At 51.3% G+C, this 23,778-nt stretch overlaps 1 protein-coding gene across 1 annotated transcript in view; it reads left to right on the forward strand.

Annotated features, from left to right (window-relative positions):
• TBXAS1 (thromboxane A synthase 1) overlaps positions 1–21,440 on the forward strand; it is a 149,638-nt gene extending 128,198 nt beyond the window's left edge. The window contains exons 10-13 of the mRNA XM_028106296.2: positions 13,487–13,578; positions 17,282–17,419; positions 18,808–18,970; positions 21,201–21,440. Coding sequence (XP_027962097.1) covers positions 13,487–13,578; positions 17,282–17,419; positions 18,808–18,970; positions 21,201–21,275 — 468 coding nt within the window. The 3' untranslated portion in view covers positions 21,276–21,440. The remainder of the gene's footprint in view (positions 1–13,486; positions 13,579–17,281; positions 17,420–18,807; positions 18,971–21,200) is intronic.
• Positions 21,441–23,778: the final 2,338 nt, after the last annotated feature.

Consider the following 23,778-nt stretch of genomic DNA (forward strand, 5'->3'; position numbering starts at 1 on the left):
TGGAGCTCCTGGGGCCACCTGCTGTCACCCCCTGATGGGCAGGAAATACAACCTGGCAAACATGCCCAGCCCAGCTCAGTCGTGCCCACCTCCTTAGGGCTGCGTCTCTGTCCCCAGGGGACCCCTGCTTCCCTCCCTGCCCACACCTCCTCCCCTGCCCTGTCCATGGCTGTGGACTTGACCCCTGGCTGCTTGGGCCTAGGAGCCTGCAAAAATCCCTCACCCTGCTGGCCGCTGCCCAGGGCCTCCTGCCATGACACGGTCACCTCCCGCACCTCCGAGGATGCCAGTCTGCCCCCACCTTCAGGTCAGGCCCCTGTGAGAAACCTCACTGGGTACAGGGGAACTGCACCCCCCCCAAAACAAATGGCCATAATTAACACGTGCCAGCTGCATGCCCCACGGCCGTGAGGCAGAGAGCACATGCTCCAATAAAACAGCAGTAAACGATGTGTCTGTGAAGGAACTTGGTTCAGTGCTGCTCCAAAACCTTGTTCAAGTGCTTTTATTGTTTCTGTGTGAAAGAACACAAAAGCTTTTGGAAAATTGCTTTGGCACAAGCCTCCCCTTCTCCAGGAAGTGTTTCTGATCCGCCCCCATCCCCAGCCTGGGCAGGTTGGGTGGCCCCCACAGTGCCCCCTTCATGTCCCCACTCTGGGCTTCCTGCCCTCCGAGGCACAGCGGGGTCCACAGGGCTCCTTCCCCTCCGGGGCCCCCACTGGCCCAGCGGCACCCGATCCCTCTGTCAATGCCCGCACACAGCAGGTGTGGGGGACTCATTCCCAGTACAATGGTGGTCTAGAAGAGGTGGTCTGCAGACATCCCGGGAGCCTCAGACGTTGCTGAGGGAACCCCTGTAGGACAGATGAAGTTCTTCTTAGGAAAGATATTACAAAGATCTTTAAAATAAATATGTAAAATAAAAGCATAAAGATCAGAACACAGAAACAGAATCATTTTTCATAGAGAGGAGGGGAAGGAGAGGTAATGTCCCCTCATGTGGGCACAGTCACCCTTTTGGGGTTTTGTCCTACATTAAAGGAACAGTCCAGTATCAGATAAAACAAAAACAAAAACAGTTAACGAAAGTTATGCCCTGAGTGGGGACGGGGTTGAAGCCCCCGAGGGCTCGTGCTCGGCAGCTCTGTCCACAGGAGCCGTGGCGGAGCCCCTAACTACAGCCTTCGTCAGATGCCTCAGGGGTCCGCAGGTCCAGCTTGCCCAGCAGATGGGGCGATGGGAGGGGAGACCTGGCTGGGAGCACTCAGCCTCCCATTCCATGAGGGATGGGGTGCGGGGCTCTCATTTGCAGGGCAGTCTCCCTGTGACTCTCCCTCCCCACCTGCAGGCCTAGGAAGCACACGTGGGCAGGGCAAGGACGGCATAGAATGACTGCCATCTCCCCCCATGTCCACTCCAGGGAGGTGAGCCCTCCACATCTCGAAATGTGGTATGAGGGGAGCATCTGCGAACATCTGCCATTCCCGAAGGCCCAGTAGGAGCCACCTGCGGGCCGGCCAAGCCTTCCCTCTGGGCCTCAGCGGCCCCCCTTCACCCAAGGCCCAGCCCCCTCCCAGCAGACCAGAGGCATGAATTCCGCGTCTCAGCTCCACTGAACAGAAATCACTACCAAGGCTCTGAGGCACGCGCTATCTGTGGTTCAGTGAGTCTCCTCTCACAGCCAAATTTAATTACAAAGAAAGGGGGCCCTTTCCCCCAAGAACCTCATTCTTCTATAGCCAAGCCCAGTCCTCCAGCTCCAGAGGGAGGGAAGGACACTCTGTTGTGTCTGTGAGGTCGGGAAGCGCATGTCAGCCATTACTCCGGGCCCGTGTTTACTTAGCTTCGCCAGCCACCGTGGAGGCCACTCCTGGCAAGGAATCCTTTTCACTAAAAGACATCAGTTACAGAGAAAGGGCAAGGGCTAAAACTGCGTCAGGTGGGAGAGGTGGGGAGGCAGCCACCGTGGAGGGTACGAGGCTGCCCCCGGAGACAGGCCCTGGCTGAACACCAGCTCTCCCAGCATGCGGCCGTGGGCACCCAGGCTCTGGGCACCTCCATCTCCTCTGGGGCAAAGTGGGATCTTACCAGGGGACAGGAGGCATTCCGCGAGGCTCTTGGCACAGGGAAGAGTTGAGGCAGGTCTCCAAGTGCCTCTGCCCCGTCTTCCAGCATTTACCTTCTAGCACCTTCCTCCCTCCTCTGGTCACAGGAGTGGGGAGACCTCTCTCCCCGCCATCTCCCCCAAGGCGGCCCCACTGAATTCTTAATTCTCACTGGCACAGCTGTGTCCTTCTCTGCTGGGACGACCCCACGCCTGCAGCTACGGTGGACTCACAGGGTCCTTGACCAGCATTTGTAGAAACAAGCAAATCTGATTCGTGCACTCCGCACCTCATGTCCCAAGGCAAGAGAATTACAAACAGAGCTTCTTCAGAAAACCCCGGCTAGCACTTGAGGAGGAATCCTCACTACCACCCTTCGAACTGTGATTTATCCCATCTCACAGACGAGCAGACTGAATCTGAACCTTGAGAACTTGCCCACTGTCTTCCAGTCAGATCTATTGAATTCCAGATCTCCGCTTCTCCACTTACCATTCTGCCTGTCAACCGTGAAATTCAAAATCTCAAGAATTGATTATAAAAGAGAAAGACAGTGAATTGTTCCTTGTTTTTTTTTTTTTATTTTAACTTCAAAAACTTACAATGAGGGTTGGATATATTTTAAAGCATAGCTGGACTGGGGGATTATTTTTTGTAAGAGCAGTAAATGAGCATTTCTGTGTGGACACGGGCGGGGGTAAGTCACCCCACCTCTCTGAGCTGTGGGTCCTCTTCCGTACCGTGGGGGCTGGGGCATTGAACTCATGGATCTTCTGAGGCTCTGAGTCTCTTTATGGTCCTGGCACTAATCTCCCACTCACGTGCCAGGGGCCAGGGTCGCCCACTCTTTTCCCCTCAAGCCAGCCAGCAGATGTACTGCCTTTCTCCATTAAAATCTGGTATCAGACTCCACTCGGGCCTCTAGATAGCAATTGTGGGCAAAGGAGATTTTTTTCCTTTTTTTTAGCCTGGGCCTAGCCCTCCCCACTTATACCCTGAGATGGGAAAAATGGACTGAGCAGGCAAGAGGGAATTTAAAATGAGCTGGAAAAAAAAAAGAAAAGAAAAAATCCTGCCACAATAAATCGCATCACAGTGGAGATCTCTATCTAACCAGAAAATTCTCAGCCCAGACAATGGCTCATTTATTTCCAACAATATTCAATACAACAGAATTCCAGCCCAACAAAAGGATTTCTACAGGTTCTTGGAGTTGGTTGCAAAGGGATTTAACCTACATAGAAAAGAGAACTGTTCAATTACAGATTCCCAGGCGCGAGGGAGACCTTTGTAAATAAGTTGTAAGGGGGTCTGCTGTAAATGCGGCTGCTTCCCTGGGGGAGCATCTCGCCTCCAGACAGCGAGAGGCAGAAGCACCATGGCCCTGCCTGGAGGACGTTTGGGTAAATATTTGGGTAGAGACGGCTGCTGCTGGGATGGTGAGCAGAGCCGGCAATCTGAGGGAATGGCCCTCTCTCCCAGGCCCGCAGATGATACATTTCTATAAACATCCAGGCAGCCAGCCTCCAAAGACTCCTGAGCTTTCCAAACGCATTTCCTATTCCATGGTCAGCGGGACTGCGTTGCAAGCAGGGGCGGTAAGGAGGAGGCAGGAAACAGGAGGGTGGGGAGGGGTCTGGAAAGCCAGCCTTCTAAATTTAACACACAGTGGCTTTTAGGCCGAGTGGATAAAAAATAAATTCCAGTGCTTAAAGCTCTTATCTTTGTTTACCATTTCCCCAAACAGTACATGACCTGGCCTCAGACTTTTAGACGGAGTGATGGAGATGCACACAGGAATGAGGGATGGGGCTGCTGGGGGCAGAGGAGGGGGTAAAGAGAGCAAGCTGATCACCTTCCACCTTCACGTGACATTTCCTCGGCTGGCAAGTGACCCAGGACCTGCTAGTGTCACAGGCTGTCTCTGGCTAGATGGGGCGGGGCTGAGGGCGCTTGTGATGCTTCGGACCATCCTAGCTGTGGAAGGCACCACGGAGTCACTCACATCCACCTCCTTTTGATGAGGGACCCATGAATACCCTCCAGCGACCTTTTCAGATGCTTAGTGACAACTTTTGACAATCTCCAGTGGCCATGGGGCCTTGCCTATTTCATTAAGTTCTAGTCATTGGAAAATCCTTCCCTATATCGAGTCAAAATCGTCCTCCCTGGGCCTTACACCAGTGGGCCTGGGTCCGCCCCCCTAACTAGAGGGGCAGCACGTGCTTTTCCTTTGTCGCGTGTCTGCTGCTCGGTCTGTGGCAATGCTCTCATTTCTGCCCTTGGCTTGCTCGGGTCCCCCCCACCACCACCCAGATTCTTTCAGTGTGCCTCTGGGAGGGGTGTGCCAGCCCCAGCTCACTCCCGCTCGCTCCATCCCCTCTCCCCGTGCTCATCTGTTAAACCCCCCCAATGCTGGTCTCCCCTCCCCCACTCAGCTGACGGAGGCAGTGTCTTTCCCTTGTCCCTAATTGCCGTGGCTGTGTCCGTGGCTGTGTCCGAGACTCCGTCCAGAGTCCCTTCCTTTCCAGTCCCTCAGCCTTCTTTCCCTGGGTGGCCCTGTCGTTCAGTCCTCAGTGCCCTGCTTTTCTTTCTGACCCCCATCCCAGGGGACTCATCCCCCTCTGTGCAGCTGAGCTGGACCCCATATCCCCCCCAACACACACACACACACACACACACACACACACACACACACACACACAAGCCTGCCAAAGCAGAGCTGTCCTGGAGGGGCAGCCTCGCCCAGACCCATCCTCCTTCCAGCTCTCGGCCACCCAGGAGTGAAACCTAGGGATCGCTTTCATCACTTCACTCCCTGCCTCCTTACATGCGAAGACTCACCTCCCCTGGCAAGTCTTCCTTTAAAATTATGAGGACTCGGGGCACCTGGGTGGCTCAGTCGGTGAAGCGTCTGCCTTCAGCTCAGGTCATGATCCCAGGGTCCTGGGATCGAGCCCCGCATCGGGTTCCCTGCTCCGCAGGAAGCCTGCTTCTCCCTCTCCCTCTGCCACTCCCCCTGCTTGTGCTCTCTCACTCTGTCAAATAAATAAAATCTTCAAAGAATTAAATAAATAAATAAATAAAATTACGGGGACTCTGTCTCAGGCTGCACATGAGAATTTCCCGAGGAGCTTTTAGAACACTACCAACCCCTGAACACCAATCCACCAATTAATGCTGAATATTTCGGGGTGGGGCTTCAGCCTCAGTGGGGAGCAGCCAAGATGGAAAATCACTGTTTATATAGCTTCCCTTTCAACCCCATGCCCACTCTGACTTCTGTACTCTCATCAGAGCTCCTCACTCCTGCCCGGACTGTTACAGTAGTCTCCCGTCTCATTGTCCTATTGACCAGCTTGTCCAACTGCCTTCTTGTACATCACTCTCAGAGCACAGAATACCATTTTTCAGTCTGTCACCTCTGCTCTTCAAACCTTCAGTGGCTCCCTATTACCATAATAATATATCTCTGAATAAACAAGTAAACGGTTTCCCAAATACATAGTGAGTCGAATGTACGGGATTAGGTCTTGTCTCCTCTCTTCCCCCCTCCCCACCTCCACACTCTGCTAAGGACATGCCACACCCATGTCACAGACGTACTCACTGTCTACCCGGGGAGAGAGTGAACCAAAAGAATTTCTCTGCAAATTAAATGCAAAACACTCTCTCCCCAGTGCAGAGAAGGTGAGCAGGGTGATTTAACGGTCATTTACTTAGGGGCTTAGTTCTTTAAACATCATATACAATCGGCTGTTAATGGAGAGAACAGAATCCTAAATATTACGTAACAGCAGATAATCCAACGACTCGAATCTAGTTGATCCGGGAATTTTATGCTTATGAGTGCTTATGCCCACTATAGGGATAAATAACTCTGCTCCCCCAATGATACGCCATTTTTTCTCTCAACCCTTTCCTGGAATAGAGACAGTGGTTGGGTTTCAGCGTGTTGGAGGGGCAGGCAGAGGGAAGCAGGGGCGAGGGGGGGCTCACAGTGAGATGTGATCGAGGGAATGGGCGTGTGTTCAACTGGTCAACCATTAAAATTTCAGGCAAGATGTACACCCAATATGTAAAACTGTCCAAAATATCTACTAAAGCTGAACATACACATTCCTTGTGACCCAGCATATCCGCTCCTAGGCATAGACCCTGCAGAAGGGGGGACACATGTCCACCAAAAAACATCCACAACAATGTCCAGCTTTATTTATAATGGCCCCAAACTGGGGCAACTCAAATGTCCACCCACCGTTGAACACGAGAGTGGACATACGTCAGCGCCCCGCCTCACACGTGGGTGAGTCGCCAACACACGCCCGACAAAAGCCTACATCGCGCATATTCTGTTTAGATGCAGATTTTCAAAAGGCAGAGTAATCTCTCGAGTTAGAAGGCAGGATAGTGGTTGCCCTTTGGGGGGGCGGGGGCTGTGACTGGACCGGGTCACGGTGGTGATTCAGAACGCTGGCGATGTCGGGGGTCTTGAGCCGGACGTGGGTATACAGGTGTGCTCGCCTTGTGAAAAGTCACTGAACTCTGCGCTTTAGTTTGTGTGATTTTTTTTTCTGTCTGCATGCTATTCTTCCATAAAATGTATATAAGGAGAGGTAGGGAGGGAGGGAGCGAGGAAGGGGAAGAGGAAGAGAGAGGAGAGGGAGGGAGGTTGAGGCAGTACAGCATGATGGACAAGTCGTGGGATTTGAAGATCTGGATTTAGTTCTGACTCTGCCATTCACCAGCTGTGTGACCTTGGATAAGCCACCAACCTCTCTGAATCTTTTCTTTTTTCATCTATAAAGTAGGCAACAAAAACTGCCCTACCTATGGCACGGTGCAGTTGTGAGTACCCAATGATATAACAGATGTAAAAATCCTCTGTGCACGGTCAACTACTGCAAGAGACAAAGCTATTGCTATCTTAGATCTGTGAAGACAGGAATTCCTGGGGGAAGTCAGGGACATCAATAAAGCTCCACCCAGGGCCATCGGTGGTAAAGGCGAGCACTTGCGGGGTGTGTGTGTGCGCGTGCGTGGTGTGTGTGTGCGCGTGCGTGGTGTGTGTGTGTGTGTGTGTGTGTGTGTGTGTGTGTGCGCGCACAGTCGGGGTTATGTTCTTTCATTACAATCCCCTCACCTAATCCCTTAATGGCCCGGCCCTCAGAGTATGAGAGCTCCAAGAATAATCCACAGGTTTACGTGACATGGGTTCTGTCTCCTTTCTTTTAAAGTGGGTGTAAAGAGATACTATACACACTCTCCTAATTACTTTTTCTAAGGTATGGACGCATGGCTGCATCTAAGTCGGCCACATTCTTTACATTAGCACACAGGACTTCCTGGGCATCGGCAAGGCAAGGCCGTGATGCTGATAGAAAGATCATCCCTCCGTCCCCCGTTGCCTCTTGCCCCCAACCCAGACCAGCTCACGCGGACCCATTGCTGGACTCTCAAAGCCAGCAAGTCAGAGCCTCTGTTTAGAGAACCGGTCAGCGAGGAGCCCAGGTCCCTGCTCAGGCCTCGCCCGCGGGACTCAGTGCTCATCTCGGGAGACTGATTGCAAGGGGAGGGGCTTTTCTGCTGGGTCAGTGGTCAAAAGGGCAAAGCCAGGGTTGCTCCATTTTCCACGGTTTTGTTTCATATTGTCATCTTATGTTCCCCAGAAAATGAGAGTGAATGGAAATCTTTATTCTTCCTATGGGCTGTATGGCCCCTGGCTGTCCCCAGGCTAGAGTGCCGGGTCTTAAGGGATTTCAAGCTCCCCGAGTCTGGAGGGCAGAACGGAGCCCACTTTCTGTAACACCGCATCCGGCGACAAATGCCCCATTACCGGTCCAACCGCTTGGGGAGGACAAACCTGAAGCCGCCCCCACTTCTGTTTCCTTTAGCAGAATAAGAAAATGTTAATTTTTCTGTTAGGTTCCCTGAATCTCCAGGAAAAATCTTTTTGAAAGCAGTGACATTTTTGTTTTCTTTTTCTCCTTTATTCTCCACATCCTATCATCTGCACACACCCAGCATGTGGTATATGTGTAGGTGTGAGTGACTCAAGGGAGGGGTGTGTGTGTGGGGGGGGGTGTCTAGCCCTCAGAGAAAATGACACACAAGAATCTAAATGTGGCAAAATGACATTAATAGGTCAGGAAATAGTATTATTTCTTATTTAAAAGGATTTACCCGGGCACCTGGGTGGCTCAGTTGGTTAAGCGACTGCCTTCGGCTCAGGTCATGGTCCTGGAGTCCCGGGATCGAGTCCCACATCGGGCTCCCTGCTCAGCAGGGAGTCTGCTTCTCCCTCTGACCCTCTTCCCTCTCGTGCTCTCTATCTCTCATTCTCTCTCTCTCAAATAAATAAAATCTTTAAAAAAAAAAATAAAAGGATTTACCCATAGATTTTCCATGAGGTTCCCTTAACCATCAGGTTTATCCATCACATTTAAATATTGGTTTACAGATCTAAGCTATGTGATAAAAAGACTAAGAGACCAAGGACCTTAGAAATAAAATTAGAAGTTACTGCCCACTGAAAATCAAATATAGATGGAAAAAATCTTCTGGAAAATTAAGGAACTTTGGATTGAGAATATAAACCATGTGGCAAAGATTCAGTTTATGTTTTAATCTATATTTTCCCCAATATTTAGCAATCAAATATTTACTATTTAATCAGTATTTCCCACTATCGGATAATAATAAATATTTAATATCTATTTTCAACCTTCTAAGAGGGCAGTTATTTTATGAAATAAGTCCCAGCTGAAATAAGTTCTATAGGATTTTAAAATCACTTTCTTCCTTAACACGCCCTTACAGAGTCATTTTAGTATGTGCCACAGAAGACCTGATGATGAAATGAGCTCCCTGCCAACGAATACATTCAAACAGAAGGATTATCTGCTCATTGGGTGCATTATGGTTTCCAGAGACCCGTCACCTTACCGTCTCCTTCGCCCTGCCCTGAGAGCTGGGCATGACCCCAACTTACAGGCCCGGTGACCTGTTGATGTTGCCTTGGCAACCGGCCCCAGGCCACAGCTGCTGGGCGATGGATCCAGGATGGAGAACCTGGCTGGACCCCAGTGACCACCCCGAGGCATGGCCAAGGTCAGGGAGAGAGGCTGCAGCAGCATCCCCGTTGGGTGGGAGGCAGGACAGCTTGATTCTAATTCTGAGTCGTATGGCCCGTGCAACAGGAGTCAGGGAGAACCCTCAGGGATCCCTTTTTAACATTATCTTCTGGAAACACAGGTGCTTGAAGTGCTTCCTGGCTTGAAATGGGAGGATACTCTGCTCAGAATCCCGTCTGGGTTCTGCTGACATTACAGGCCAAGCGGACCCTCCTCAGCCCTTACCAGCACAGAGGGTCTGAGCACCAAGGGCGACCGTGGGGCTGGGCCAGAAGCGCAGCTCCCAGCTCCCAGGCTCCTGCCTGCGAGGCTGGCGCTGCTATTTTAAACACGTTTAATTCTTTAGTGCAGCTCTAAGTCTTTGCATGGGGCTACTCCACACACTACTGTTATTTACATTGCTATTTAGTGTTTCAGCTTTTTTTCTTTTTGAAGGAAAACTTTTGAACCTAGACAAATTAGAAGACCACTTGGGAGAACTCTGTCCCCCTCACTCAGTGTCCATGAGAGTCCACTGCGACCCCTCTGCTTTCATCCATTTCCCCACCTTCCCTCACTTCCAGGTTTTGTTTTTTTAAAAATCCCAGATGTCCTATCATGTCATCGGTAACTACTTCATTCTGTATTTCTAAAATGCAAAGGTTCTTTTCTAAAACAGGACCACCATACCATCATCACACTAAATACAAATGAACCATAATTTCCTAAGTGTATCGAACTGAATACCATCAGGGGTCAGGGTCCTGTGATGGATTCATGGATTTTTTTTTTTTTTTAGATTGGTTTGTTTGAACCAGCATCCAAACAAGCCCACCCACTTTTCACTGGCTTCTTCTATTCCTCCTAAAGATCTCAGTTTAGGAATCACTTCCTTTTGTCAGCTTCCCCAATCCCGAATGCCTGGGATGTCTGTCCTCTGTTCTCTCACAGAGCCTTGTGCTCACCACTCTCTAACCCTCCCCATTGCTTTGCATACTGAGATGGACGGTGAGGTCCAGGAGGGTGGGGAGGGTCCCCATGTGTCAAAGTCATGTGCCCTGTGCCTAGCACAGTGCCTGGCCAACAGTATGCACCAATTCGGCATGTGTCCAACGAATACATGAGTGAATGAGTTCTCAAACAGAACTCTGTTTCCCATTCCTCCTAAGTCCGTTCTAGAACACGTTCCACATTCAGTATAATGATTTGCATAGAAGGCAGCTTCACCAAAGAGCAGAGACTTGATCATTTTTGGATCCTCAGCACCTTGCCCTGCACCTGACAGGCAGTAGGGGCTTATGGAGGGACTGCTAAATGTGTAAGGACATGGGTTTTCTACTTCAAGTTCTATCTGTGTGCTTTTGGCTTCGAAGGCTTTCCTCTCTGGGTCTCATTTTTCTCATCTCCATAATGAAGAATTTGGATTCACGATTCCTAAGTCTTTTTCGGGTATAATTTGCGATTCTGAGTAGGGGCCCGGCATTGCTGGGGAGTCCCCATTTGCCATGCACTTGCTGCCCTCTGCTGGTGGGACTGGTGCAGGACCCCTTTATCCCTGATTTTCCTGAAAAGGACTCAGGAAGCCAAAGGTCCAGATGGGTGGATGGTCTGTCAGTGGGATAGGGACTTGAATTTCATTGCCTCACCCGGGTTTGATTAAAAGGTGCAGGCGTGAGCCTCCCTCCACCCCATCTGCCCACTTCTCCCGCAGGAAGGCTCCCTGGGGTAGATCGCAGAAGGGCTAAGGCAGTGAGTGGTCTCTCCCCAGGGCTCACATTACAACTGCTGGTGGGGAGGTGAGGTTGGGGGGAGGGCCTCAAAAGGAGAACTGGTGCCCAGGCCCCACGTCAAACCAACAGATGAATCCTTATATATTAAAAGCCGTCCCACTGCTTCTAATGTTCAGCCACACGGAGAACCACTGGACTAAGCTGATATTTACATGTGTATCTTGAGCCAAAAGCTTAGAAGCACAGTAGAAAGCTCATCCAGAGAAAGAATAAATGAAGACTTTGACTTTATAATATCAAATTCCCTTAGCCTGCTTTTAAAAAGGCTTTCTTTCTCTGACAAATGCTGATAGCTTCTAAATCACAAATTTTGTTTGGGGAACCAATACCATTTACTGCTAGGGACGCTGCTTGCAGATCTGTTTTTCTGTTTTTGTTTTTTTCTTTTTGAGATTTAGTTCTATATTTTGGTACACAATACCACCATTTCTTATTTATTTATTTATTTATTTAACATTTTCACCATTTGTTAAGTCTCCTTTGGTGGCAGATAACAGAATTCAGCTGTTGCTAACTGAGGCCATAAACGAGAAAGTGCTTTTAAGAGTTCTGATCCACCACCCATGGGGCTACTTGCAAACAGAAACTGGAGCCCTAAGGGACACCAGGAAATGGTGTCTCTCTCTGTCGTTTGCCTCCGCCTCTCTCTGCACATTTAATTCATTTCTTCTTTCTCACAGCCTACTGGAATTTTCTGCTCATTCATCCACAAGGCAGAACATGGTCACCAATAGATCATGACTCACCGGGGTTCAGTTTCCACCCGGTGGAGGAAAAACTCCTTTTCTCTAGATCCAAATTTCCAGACTGGTGCCCTTGGGTCAGAGGCTCACCCTCGGGCCAATCAACCATGGCCTGCGTGGCCAACTCCACCATTCTTTGACATAAAACGGAACTATGGGGCCCCTCACTCAAAAGGCAGGGGCAAGTGCCATTAACAGTAGATACAGAGGTTCTCCCTTTCTTCTTTTTCTTTAGCATGAATCTTACCATTCACCTTTACATCACGCAACACCAGTTTTAAATGTAAATATCAGAGCATTTAACTCACATGCAAAATCACTGAAATTACACAATTTGTATTTTGTGACTCACAGGCCAGAAGAAACAAGCACAAATCAAACTACTAAGCATTAGAAAGAAGAGAGGTGCCCCAGGGTCCCCAAGGAGGCACTCCCCCACGCAAGGGGGTACTGCGTGGTCTGGGGAGCCAGGCCCTCACGCGTGTTTGGGGGCCATGCCCCCTTCTGCTAGCCACTAGACCCATGAGGGGCATGGTGTGGCCAGCTGCAGGCCCAAGAATGGCTCTCTGTGGCAGGGGCCACTCTGGGCCCCTCCGTGGACAGCTGGGGGCCTGCAGCCTGGACTTGCCCCCAGTGCTGCCCTCTGCTGCCCTGGGGGGGGGGGGTCAAAGGAAGCAAACCTCCAAGCTGAGGACTGCTCTTGCAGCAGCACTATCCGGTTGTAAGAAAGAAGGTGGTCACCAACCAAGCAGGTGACGCACTCTGGCTCTGTAGGGAGTGGGGTGAGTGGGAGGACTTGGGGAAACCCAGCGGAGCTGTGAATAAGCCTCCATGACCCCATTCTAACCCTCCCCCCCGTCCTGCTCCCCAGCTCACATTCCATGTGTCCCTCCGCCCCAGGCCAGGGGTGACGGTGAGGGTGACAGCGTCACTCCAGTGGGCATTGTCCAAGGGACCCTGGGGTCCCCCCAACACAGGGTGCTGGGTCATGCTTCTCCAAGCCTTTGCCCTTGAGTATCTAATGCGCATTTCCCAACCTTTCCTAACCTGATTGAAGAGCAAAATCTCCTTGTCTTCATTTGTATTTTTCATCACGGCAACTTTATTTCTCCTTCTATGCTCTGCCCATTCATATCCTTTGCCCATTTTCCTAATGAGTTTCTTTTCTTACTGACTTAGAATGCCTCTTTGGGTTTTGTCACTATGCATCTTTTATGTCACTAGAACTTTTTTTTCTTTTTCTGCGATTTCACGCTGCATTTTTTAACTTTATGATGTACCAGTTACTGCCCCCGTGGTCACCCCTCTGAGGCTCGGTTTTCTCATCTGAGAGATGTGAGAACGGCTGCCTCGTGGGTCTACAGGGAGGATTAAGCCAGATCATGTCTCTGCAGTGTGTAGCCACCACGCCACCCTCTCTCCATAAATGCTCGCAGCTACGCCTGCCACCTTTGCGTTAGAACCAAACTTCTCTGTAGGACACTCCAAGGTCCCCAAGTCCCAGGCTGGCCGGGCTGGTCCGCAGTAACATACAGCACCACGACACAAGTCCGAGGGAACACGCAGGGTGCTGACCTAATGCAGCTTGGATTGTACTGACTGCATTTTGCCGAGTCTCTGTTTATGAGCCTGCTAAGTCGGAGCAGGACTCTAAAGCTAATGGAGAAGTCAGAAAGCTGTGGGACTCAGCGTGACTCAACTTTCTTCATTTGTCACCCCACCACCACCACCACCAGACGGCCCCTGACTACAGCAGCCTCCAGGAAGGCCTGCCCTACCTGGACATGGTGATCGCAGAGACCTTGAGGATTTACCCACCGGCTTTCAGGTATGCCTGAGCTCCCCCACCTCCTCCCCCTGCCCAGGCCCCGCACCCCAAAGGCCCTTCCGGGACATCACTGTCTAGGCTCCTCACCAGTCCTCGGTCTGTCACCACCTGCGTTATTGAAAATGCTGTTCTCAGGTTCCTGGAGGGCAAGGCCTGAGTCTTGGGTTTCTTGGGTTTCAATGCCTTCCATAGAGTGACCATAGCAGTAAATGCTGGCTCATTTTCCTCTACACTAACTACCTTCTCAAAGGGTCACTGGTCTATTCTTAACATGACCTCCCTCCCCAACCCAAGCCAATCTCCTTGGCCTCTTAGCCTTCAATGGCATTTGCTAGTCCTCCTGCCTGTTCATCTGTTTGTCCATTCTTTCATTTGGCAACTATTTATTGAGTCGAATGCTGGGCCAAGCACGGGGAAATCGGCCGTGTACAAAACAGATAAAACCCCTGCCCTTGGAGCTGACGTTCCAGGGGGAAACTTCCAAAGTCTGGGAGGCTGCTCCTCACTCTCCAGCCACCCACCCCTGCCCCATCCTTTGAGCTCCAACCTGACACTCGCTACCCTGGGCAGTTTGCCTCTCCTCCCCCAGCATTTTCGAGCAAACTGTACTTCCTATTACATTCTTAGACACTTCTCATCCCCTCTGCAACATCTCGCCCGTGGACATCTGCTCACATCACCAACCCGTAAGCGCCTCGAAAGCAGGAATCGGGTCTTCTGCTTCTTTCCAGCTTCCCTTAAATAAGGCAACACATGGAGCACAGGATCTTAACTTGGGCCCCCAGGCCTTTAGGGAGGGAAACAGTGACCAGATTTCAGGTTCTAGAAACAAGAAGCAACACAAAGCATTTAACCTATCATAAGTTCCACTCTGCATGTCTAAAAATTAGTATACCCCATCATCCATAGGGAGGTATCTTCTGCCATTCTAAAAGAGAAAATGTGGATGCTCTGAAGATATCTCACTATATTCCAAACCAAAAACATCATACAGAGTGTGATTATAGATATTGTCCAAAGTGTTCGGACCCGGAGCAAATACAGAGAACTCCAGAAATGTGAGTGGAATCACATGGTCCTCAAGCATGAGGTCCTGAAACCCCAGGACTTGCCGGGCCACTCTCCTGACGCCAGCATTCAGACTGATTCTGTGGGCCTTCCCTGATTTCCTTGGGAGCCACAGAGCACACCGTCATCCAATCCTTGCTTTTTTAATGATTTATATCCAGCTTCCTTCCAAGGGAACTGTGGGCAGCTCCTATACACATTAAAATGAAGCTCAAAATAAGACATTCAGTGATAGAACAAAGGCCGTCCAGGGGGAAGAAGCCTTTACGGGACCCCAGAGAGGGCCGATAAGGGGGGCCAGGTCCCCACTCGGGTGCCGCGGCTCCTGCCAGAGAGGAAAACCAGCCGAGTTGAACAGGCGCATTCTCTGGCAGGAGGAAAGTCTATAAAGTGATCAAAGACAGGTCCTTTCCTGGATCTAAACTCAATCAAGAACTCGGCGCGTGAGACCTTGTAGCAGGGATGCGCTGAGTGACAAAGTGAACAGGCTCTTCAACATCCAAATGCTCTGATCGATTCTCTGAGTAACCCTTAGAAACTTTAGAAAGAGTACTGCGTAGAAGGTGGCCACACGGCTGCAGGGAACCAGCAGTGGGTGATCTCACTTGAAGGCAGGACAGAAATGAGGGGACTGGGATGAACTGGTTGACTCCCTCATCAGGTCACATAGAGTACCAGTGCTCCGTACCTGCAGAACAACTTTAGACAGAAAGTCGAGAGTCTCACACCTCCACCCTTCGTGGGCTGTGTGACCTCGGGTAAGCACCGTGCTGTTCTGCACTTCTGCTTCCTGGATGTTCAGTGGGCACACAATGCCTGCTCGGCGCCCCCCCTCCCCACGAGTGGTGAGAAACAGTGGGGCAAAACTTCTGAAAAGCTGCACACTCTAAGTCGTATGTCACCTAACGTATGAGGTGAAAGCAAGGACTGACCTTCCAGGCGAAGGGCCAGCTTCCGGCCTGCTCCGGTCCTGGCAAGCCACGAGCTCCTGGGCCTCAACCTCCTCCATACCTACTCTGCTGGAATTTTTAATCCTGTCAGCTCTGCGGACTTCTGTTAACAAACAACAGAAAGGAGAGAGCCAAGCCATCATTATTCTCAGCCAGACGACAGGCCAATTCGCTTCAGCCCAGGCAACAGATTTGGGGGTGAATACAGATAGAATGTGAATTTTATTTATTTTATTCTACTTTATTATTTTAATCTCAGAAAAGTGCATTGGCTTTTCCCAGGCCCTGACGCCACCTTGACTGATCACCATTATCCACCAAAAAAAACTCAGAATGGCCCCTGTAGAAAACATACCAACTCTTGTTGAAGTATTATTAATGTGAATCCAGGATTCCATGCAGTATAATTCAGCAGATTTTTCTGGCCTTGGATATGGCCTGGCCTAGCCAGACAGGAGGCCCAACCGTGTACAGAAGGGAAAGTCCTATTTTCTGGCTTCTAGGGGGCTTGGATCCAGGTCCAAGAAATTTCCAGTAAAGATGAAAAAGAAGAGGATGTCAGGGTCGAGCCTAGTTTGACTCCTTTAGAACCGAGGCTGCACATATCAGAGCCCCCGACCTGCTTGCTCTGATCTGAGCACTGGTGTTTCATTACCAGCTCTAAGCACATATTAATAGCATTGGTAGCTTAGGATCTGAATGGCGGTCCCCAAGTCTTGGCTTCTCTTGTTATATTAAAGGTTCCTGACAGAGTAATGAAGGCTGCCAGGAGCCTCAGGTTGCTCTTCTTTTTTATAAGCGAGAACAGAATATAATGGTAATTAGTAAAATAATTTTATCTCCCCTGAGATATTTAGGAAAGTCCAGCCCTATAATTTGAAATAAAAGCCAGCATAATTTTTTAATTTTTAAAGTAATTATCTGTATTATGAAAATAGTAGGCTTGTACTTAAAAAAAATACAGAAACCAAAAAAAAACTAAACAATACAGAAGGATCTGAAGAAAAAGTTGGCACCTCTGGTCCCCTGCCATCCTCCAGCCCAGTCCCATCCCTTAGAAGAAATCATGGTGGAAGTTCAGGTATTCTCCCAGAAATTTTATATTTGTGTGCAAACATGTATAGTCTGGCCCTTAAAAATACAGTGTAAAAGGGACTGTGCCATGGCATTTGGTAAACAATCTGACCAGAAGTTTTGTCCTCAGTAGAAGTTACCCCTAGTGACACAGACAACGAATGGAGATCAGATGTTCAAACCCAAATTTCCTTTAGGTAAAGCGAGGGGGTGGGCGAGGGCCATTTAAAGAGGCTTAGCCATGGACGGAAGATGAGGGAAAGTGTGGCCAGGGCCATAACCCTGCAAGCCCCCCCACAGGAAGAAGCCCTTCAAAGGTACCCGTGCTCCCCCAGTCAGGCCTAAGAGAACTCGTCAGGCCTGATGGAGGAAGGCACATTCACTGAGGGCCAAAGGAGTCTAAGGAGCTTGGAGGCTTCAGGGTTGTGGGCAGTAGGTTAAGGGGGAGGGGGTAGAAACCATCCTGGTCACCCCTGCAAGGGGGCTGGGCCTCCTGTCCCCCTACCCCCAATCCACACTTCAGGCTCAGACCCCATTTGCCCCAGCGCGCTGCCGGCAAGCCCTGCTTGTTGCTGTGCATCAAGGCAGGGGTGACCGACGTGTCCCCACAGGTTCACGCGGGAGGCGGCGCGGGACTGCGAGGTGCGGGGGCAACACATCCCCGCGGGCACCGTAGTGGAGGTGGCCGTGGGCGCCCTGCACCACGACCCTGAGTACTGGCCACAACCCGAGACCTTCAACCCGGAGAGGTGAGCTCAGTCCCTTCGAATGGGCGACGCGACTGTAAGACACTTGCGGGAGGCAGCCAAGGGGAGACAAAGATTTAGTAAAGTTGTCCCCAAACAGTTAAAAGTCATGGCAAATAGATACTCGAGAGGCATAATTTCCAAAGCACGTAACTGTACCATTTTTAAAAGCCCCGAACAGAATGCAGAGATTTTGCATTTCAGCAGCCCTGCGTGCAAGTAACAGGGCAATTTCTAAGGGGTGTCCTCCGTTCAAGCCAAGAAACAGGACACAGGATCGAATTGCTGGTGTGCCCTGGAACGTAACAAAACATTTCCTTTTTTAAAAAAAAATTGGAGCTTGTCCCAAAACAAGAGTAATCACAGCAATTTCTCCCCGAACTCATGAGATCCAGCTGTGCTAACAAGGTAGACCCGGATCCCCACTCCTTGGTCCCCTACATGGATTGGGTCCATTGTCTACATTTCATTTCTAGGCTCCCGGGTTGAAAATGTCTGAGCAGGCATCCACACCCTCCTCATCCGAATCAATGGCTATCCCTCCCTGGTGTGATCTGGCAATGAGGAGGGCTGGGCAGACAGACCCTGTTTCCACCTTGAGGAATTTCAAATTCCTGTGGAAAGAGACCCCACCCCTAGGACCCCGCCCCTGGGAAGCCATGGGCCGGGGGACCGAGATAAATAATTTCTCCCTGAACACAGTGAATATCGAGCACCAGGGCTGAAGCCGAAGTGAGCTGGCTATTATAAGACAGCGTGGGCACCCAGCTCTACTGTCCCAGAGCACAGGTGGCAAATGCTATGTGACAGCAGGTAGGAGAATTCCTGCATTGGCCCAAACACAAAAAGCCCCCAGTGGTTCCAGTTTCACCGCTGGAACCAGAGAGGCAAGTGTGGGCAGGGGAGCCGGCGGATAAACGTGCACGACGCCGCCTCCAGGCAGGGCTGGTCCCCAGGGATTCTGCTCAGGGAGCTGGTGACGCCCGGTGTCCCGCTCTGGTTCGTGGGGAATTTGGAGCCACAGGCCCAGGTGAGGGCTGTGGATTCTTAAGACTTTTATCCTGGTGGATCCTAGCGCGCCTTCAGGCTCATTAACAACACAATCAGTTCTTGGGTGGGGGGCAGGGCCAAGAGGGCCTTCCAGGCGATCCTTCTCCTTCGCAGTCCGTCTAGGGTTTTGCGGGACTGCGGAGAGGGCAGGACGGAAGCTCAGGGACAGCTCGAGGGCTGTTGCCGGAGACGGGGTTCAGGCCCATGTGCTGGGAGCTTGGCCTCAGATGAAGGGGCCCCTCGGCCACTGCGAGGGGCTGACGAGGTCCTCCTCCCCACCCCCGGGAAGGGAGGCGGGTGTCCCGGGGCCTACCCTGACCGCCCGACCCCCCGCCCCGCAGGTTCAAGGCCGAGGCGCAGCGACGACGACGTCCCTTCACGTACCTGCCGTTCGGGGCGGGCCCGCGGAGCTGCCTCGGGGTGCGGCTGGGGCTGCTGGAGGTCAAGCTGACGCTGCTGCGCGTCCTGCGCCGGTTCCGGTTCGAGGCCTGCGCGGAGACGCGGGTGAGGCCGCGGCTCGGGGCGCCGAGGGAGGGGGCGGTCCTCACCCCGGCTCTCCGTGCCGGGCCATTTCCTCCGGATCAGTGTGAGGGGGGTGGGAATAATCACACCTTCTCCCCGTTCCTGTTGTGTGAGGGTTGAATGGGTCCGCCCAAGTGCGCAGGTACGCGCCTCGCACAGAACCTGAGTCTGCGTTCCTATTGCTACGACGGACCCCGTCTGTTCTGCGAGGCTGCGCCTGCGAGGCTGGAGCTCTTCCCTGTTCGGCGAAGAGGACCCAGGGATCCCCCAGAGTAGGTTGTATTATTCCCATTCTTCAGGTGAGGAGCTAAAATAAAGCTCAGAGAGGTTAAGTCACTTGCCTGAGGCCACGCACTTGGGCTGCAGGCTCTGTGAGGGCAGGAACCAAGTCTGTCCTATTCACTGTTGCAGTCTCCAGCACGAGGACCAGCGCAGGTGCTCACGCGTTCACTGAACGAATGTTCAAAGAGCAAATGAATGACTAGCCAGGGAGCGAAGAAACGGGCTCCAACCAGATCTGGCGCACCCCCCAAGCCTCCCTGCTTCCTCTCCCTCTAGCTGCCTCTCTGCGGTGTCTGCTGTGCCTACACAGCCTGAACATGGTGCCCCCTCCATGCCTGTTCAGGAGCCCTCTGCACAGCCGGACACGAGCGTGAATGGGGACAGGTACTAAGTACACAGTGATGAAATGGACAACCGAGAGTGGCATTGCCTCTGACAAACAGAGACTGGGTTCAAGGCTGGAGAGAGGGAGGGGCAAATTGGGAACACAGAGCCAAACCAGCAGAGAGAAGGGCAGGCCCCCTAATGACTGAGGTGTTCCGTGTGTGCAGGACTTCCTTTTGGGGTTTGTGTCATTTCCCCTTGATCTTGACAAACAGTACAGCAGCATTTGTCCCAAAACCCTGCTTATGCCTGGCATTCCCCAGCTCAAGAACCAGGCATGAGTCCCTGAGCCTCCTGGATCTACAGAGAGCTCGTCTGAGCCCACTTTGTGTTTTCTGCCCCAATTTCCCACTCTGGGAGGGTTCTACCCACTCCTCCCTAGCTGGAATGCCATTCCCCGCCCCCACTTCCCTGGCCCCAGCCTAATCCCATCTTCCAGATCCTTTGGTGTACCCTCAGATCCCGAAGTGGCCCTTGAGAAGTCCTGCTTACAGGGCTTCTCCCATTCCTAGCCCCACCTCAGGTGTCCGTTCCTCCAGGAAGCCCTCCCTGACTTTGCTAGCTCCAACTGATTCCTTTTTGGAAGTCCAATGGTGTTTCCAGTTTGTCTAGACTGGTGTTAATTCGGTAGCTGCTAGTCATATGTGGCTACGTAAACTTTAATAATCAAGTGAAAAACTCAGCCCCTCATTTGCACTAAGCATATTTCTAATGCTCAGTTGCCACGCGCGCTACTGGCTACCATACAGGATAGCACAAGTTTAGTTCATCTTGTTTCTTGGTGATATAACTTGTCTCCTATCTGAACTATAGCCCCCGAAGACATCTGAAAAGCCCACCAAGACCCCAACACTAAGGCCCGGTGATTCTTCTTTCCCTTAAATCGTTCATTCACATTAGCCATTGAACCATCATTTTACCCAGGACTCAAGGGGACACGCTGCTTCTTGAGTAATTCTTTGGCTTTTCTTCCAAGTCTCCAGTCCACCATCAATCTGCCTTGTAAGTTAATGAGGAAAGCTTTCTGAATGGCAGTGAGGCTAGAGCACGGCACACATGAGAAGGGGACAGTAAGAAGCCACTCTCCCAAAGCCCCTTGGAAAGAGAGGGGGCTGCTCAGTTACCACCAGGGCACTGGGGAGTGAGAGGAGGGGAAGTGAGAGAGTTTGAGACTTTGCTCTTCACTTCCCAGTCGTGTGACATTGGACGAGTCACTTGGCCTCATTGAACCTCCATTTCTTCTTTTGCAAAGTGAGATACTACTACTTCTTATGCAGGCTTCTTGGGAGGATAAATGCTAAGTTCCTTACTCACCAGCGGCATTTTATTAACACAGGAAAGAGGGTCAGGCACCAGTGTGCTGCTGGGGCCCCAGCACCCCGTGTCCCTGAGATGCAGCTTTGCTGGCTTCTCAAGGCCATGCTAGGGAGGCTGCTTTGCTCACTCACCCCTGCTGTCTCTCATTTCCACAACCCCAGGCCCAGTTCCAAAGAAGTTTCCCTGTAGATGCAGTAAGCTGTAACCAGTCTCTTCATCTCTCTTTTAGGTACCACTGCAGCTAGAATCCAAATCTGCCCTAGGTCCAAAGAATGGTGTCTACATCAAGATTGTCTCCCGCTGACAGTGTTATGAGGACACTCCCAGATTCAAAGAAAACCTTCATGTGGAAATTCAGATTTTGAGCAAAAACATCACTGAAGCAATTGAAAGGGTCCCTTACATGCAAGTATAAAAGAGGTCTTTATATAACATTTCCTAAATGCTTAATAAATGTTTGTTGCCCTTAGTTTTGACTTTGCTGATGATGTATGAACCACTGCAAAAAAATGTAATTTTGTCAAAATGAGAACTCGGGGTTTTGAAGGAAGTCCTGGCCTCAGGATGGAAGGCATCTATAGAGCAGAGGACACGGGGACGCTCAGGTGAGCTGCCCTGACAGCACCAGCTCCTGGGCCTCTTCAGCTTCTGGTGCACTCGGGGCATGTGACTTAAAAAATGACATTTATCGGAAGCCCAGCTTCAACAGTGGCTCAAAAGCTTTCTTATGCTTTGATTTTCCTAGGTAGGATAATACTAACTTTATATTAAAAAAATACTAACTTTATAAGGTTTTAATACGCAGAAGAGTGAGAGAGACTGAAATGTAGGCATCAGACCTTCTCTTAATTTTGATCAAAGAGTCAAAATGTAGAAGCGAATTTGTAAAAACTATCGTGTTGCTGAGAAGGGCTCTCAAGTTGAATCCCACATCTGCCACCAGCCACGTGTGGCTGTGGCTGCTGGTCTTCCCACGTCCCTGTGCCTCTGTGTCCTCATCTGTAAAACGGGGCAGCTGACCTCGATCAAAGCCCCCTCCTCTGCACCATCTGAGCAGCATGAAGGGGCTGAATGTCCTATAGATAGCATTCCAAGCAGGAGCCAGGAAGCATGGCTGCCCAGACGCTGACCCACCTTTTAGGCTGTTCCAGGAGAGCTGGCACAAGAGGTTTCCACGTATCCACGGCTGTGGATGCTGCCTCTGCTGTTGGGTCCTCTCCCACTCCAGCCCAGAAGACCCCATGCTTCCCCCAAAGTCCTTCCCCGGAGACAGGAAGGCAGCCTTGTCCCCCAGCGCAGTCCCAGCCCTAGGATCTGCCCAGCCAGCCCATCACACAGCTCTCTCTCCACCCTCACTCTCACCACTGCTCCTGTCTGGGCCCCAGCCCCTTCTAGATGTCTGGTCCTAGGGCTCAGACTCATTGGAGAAAGCCACACGTTCCCATTCCTGGTGACCCATCTGCCCTTCCTGACTGGCCTGCCCATCTCCCAGCCCCGACCCTCTATGGCCATCACAGAGCCTCATCCTCAAGAAGGGCCCAACGGAGCACCTGGCTCCCTCCTCAGAGCACAGCCTGCGCCCGGCGCCCCTGGCCCATCAGCTCCATCCATTGGCTTCCCTCACCTTCTCTGTCCAGGTGCTTCCCATCTTCAGACACAGCAGTGAGGTTTCTTCATGTTCTAGAATTGCTGGACTCGGCCCTTCCACTGTTTCAACCCACAATCCCTAGCTCCCCTGAAATCCCACCATCCATGTGCAATGCCAGCTACCACGGGGCAGAAGATGGCACGGACTAGACCCTCCACAGGACCTTTAGCTGGATCTCAGCCAGGTCCTCGTGACTAGTCAGTCACACACACTTGCCCTGGGTGCCACCGCCTCTTTGCACCGAGAGTTACCATCATTTTGACTTCATCCCATCACCAGCCCACCCCCCTGATCCCACAACCTGGTCACACGGACCCCGTCCGTCTCTCAAATTTCAGGTCCAAGTAGGTGTTCTTCCTGGCTTGCTTTCTGAAAGGTGAGCAAATCCAGGGCCCCTGCAGTCTTCGTAGCTCAACTGCCTTTTCTGGAGCATGTGATCACCTCCCACACCAGATCTCTCCAGACATCCATCCCACCCACACTCCCCAATGGACCATCCTTGCTGCCCACCATTCAGCTCCCAGCAGCCAGATGGTTAATGAGCATGGGATCATTTACATTTAAGACTTAGGAGGCAAGCACCTGATTTAATGGTTCTCCCTGACACCCCTCTGCTCCCCACCCCCCACCTACACTGTAGTAGGACCATGACTCAATCGAAAAGCAATAAATAAAATTTCAGGATCAGTCAGGGTATAGGGTAAATATTTTGGTGGCTCTGAAAATCATACCATGTACAACCAGGTGACTAGCCCAGCAGGTGGGTAAGGTAGTACTGCTGTTACTACATTTTTCTGGTCATAGAATTCACTTGCTCTCTGCCTTGATTAGCTGACCTGTGTAAGGTTCCAGGGCATTCCCTACACCTGTTCCAAAGATGGAAAAACTCAACAGCCTTGGATCTGAGAACTTGAGGACAAAGTGACAGAAGCGGAGGCATCCCGTGGAGTGGACACACTGTATTAGGAAGGTGGGGGAATGGGCAAGAAGGGTGTAAGGGAGGAGGAGGAGGAGCCCATTGCTGAGGACTGAACCCAGAGACCAACAGGAGAGCCACCTCCTGACACAGAGCTGCCCTGCCCACCCCTCCTCCCCGGAGCAGAGCCAGCCAGTGCCCAGCAGAGACTCCCATCGACGGGACGCCTGGGTGGCTCAGTTG

The sequence above is a fragment of the Eumetopias jubatus genome, unplaced genomic scaffold, assembly GCF_037043125.1.
Source record: "Eumetopias jubatus isolate StellerSeaLion01/CBP00866 unplaced genomic scaffold, mEumJub1_p1.0 scaffold_14, whole genome shotgun sequence".
NCBI lineage: Eukaryota > Metazoa > Chordata > Mammalia > Carnivora > Otariidae > Eumetopias > Eumetopias jubatus.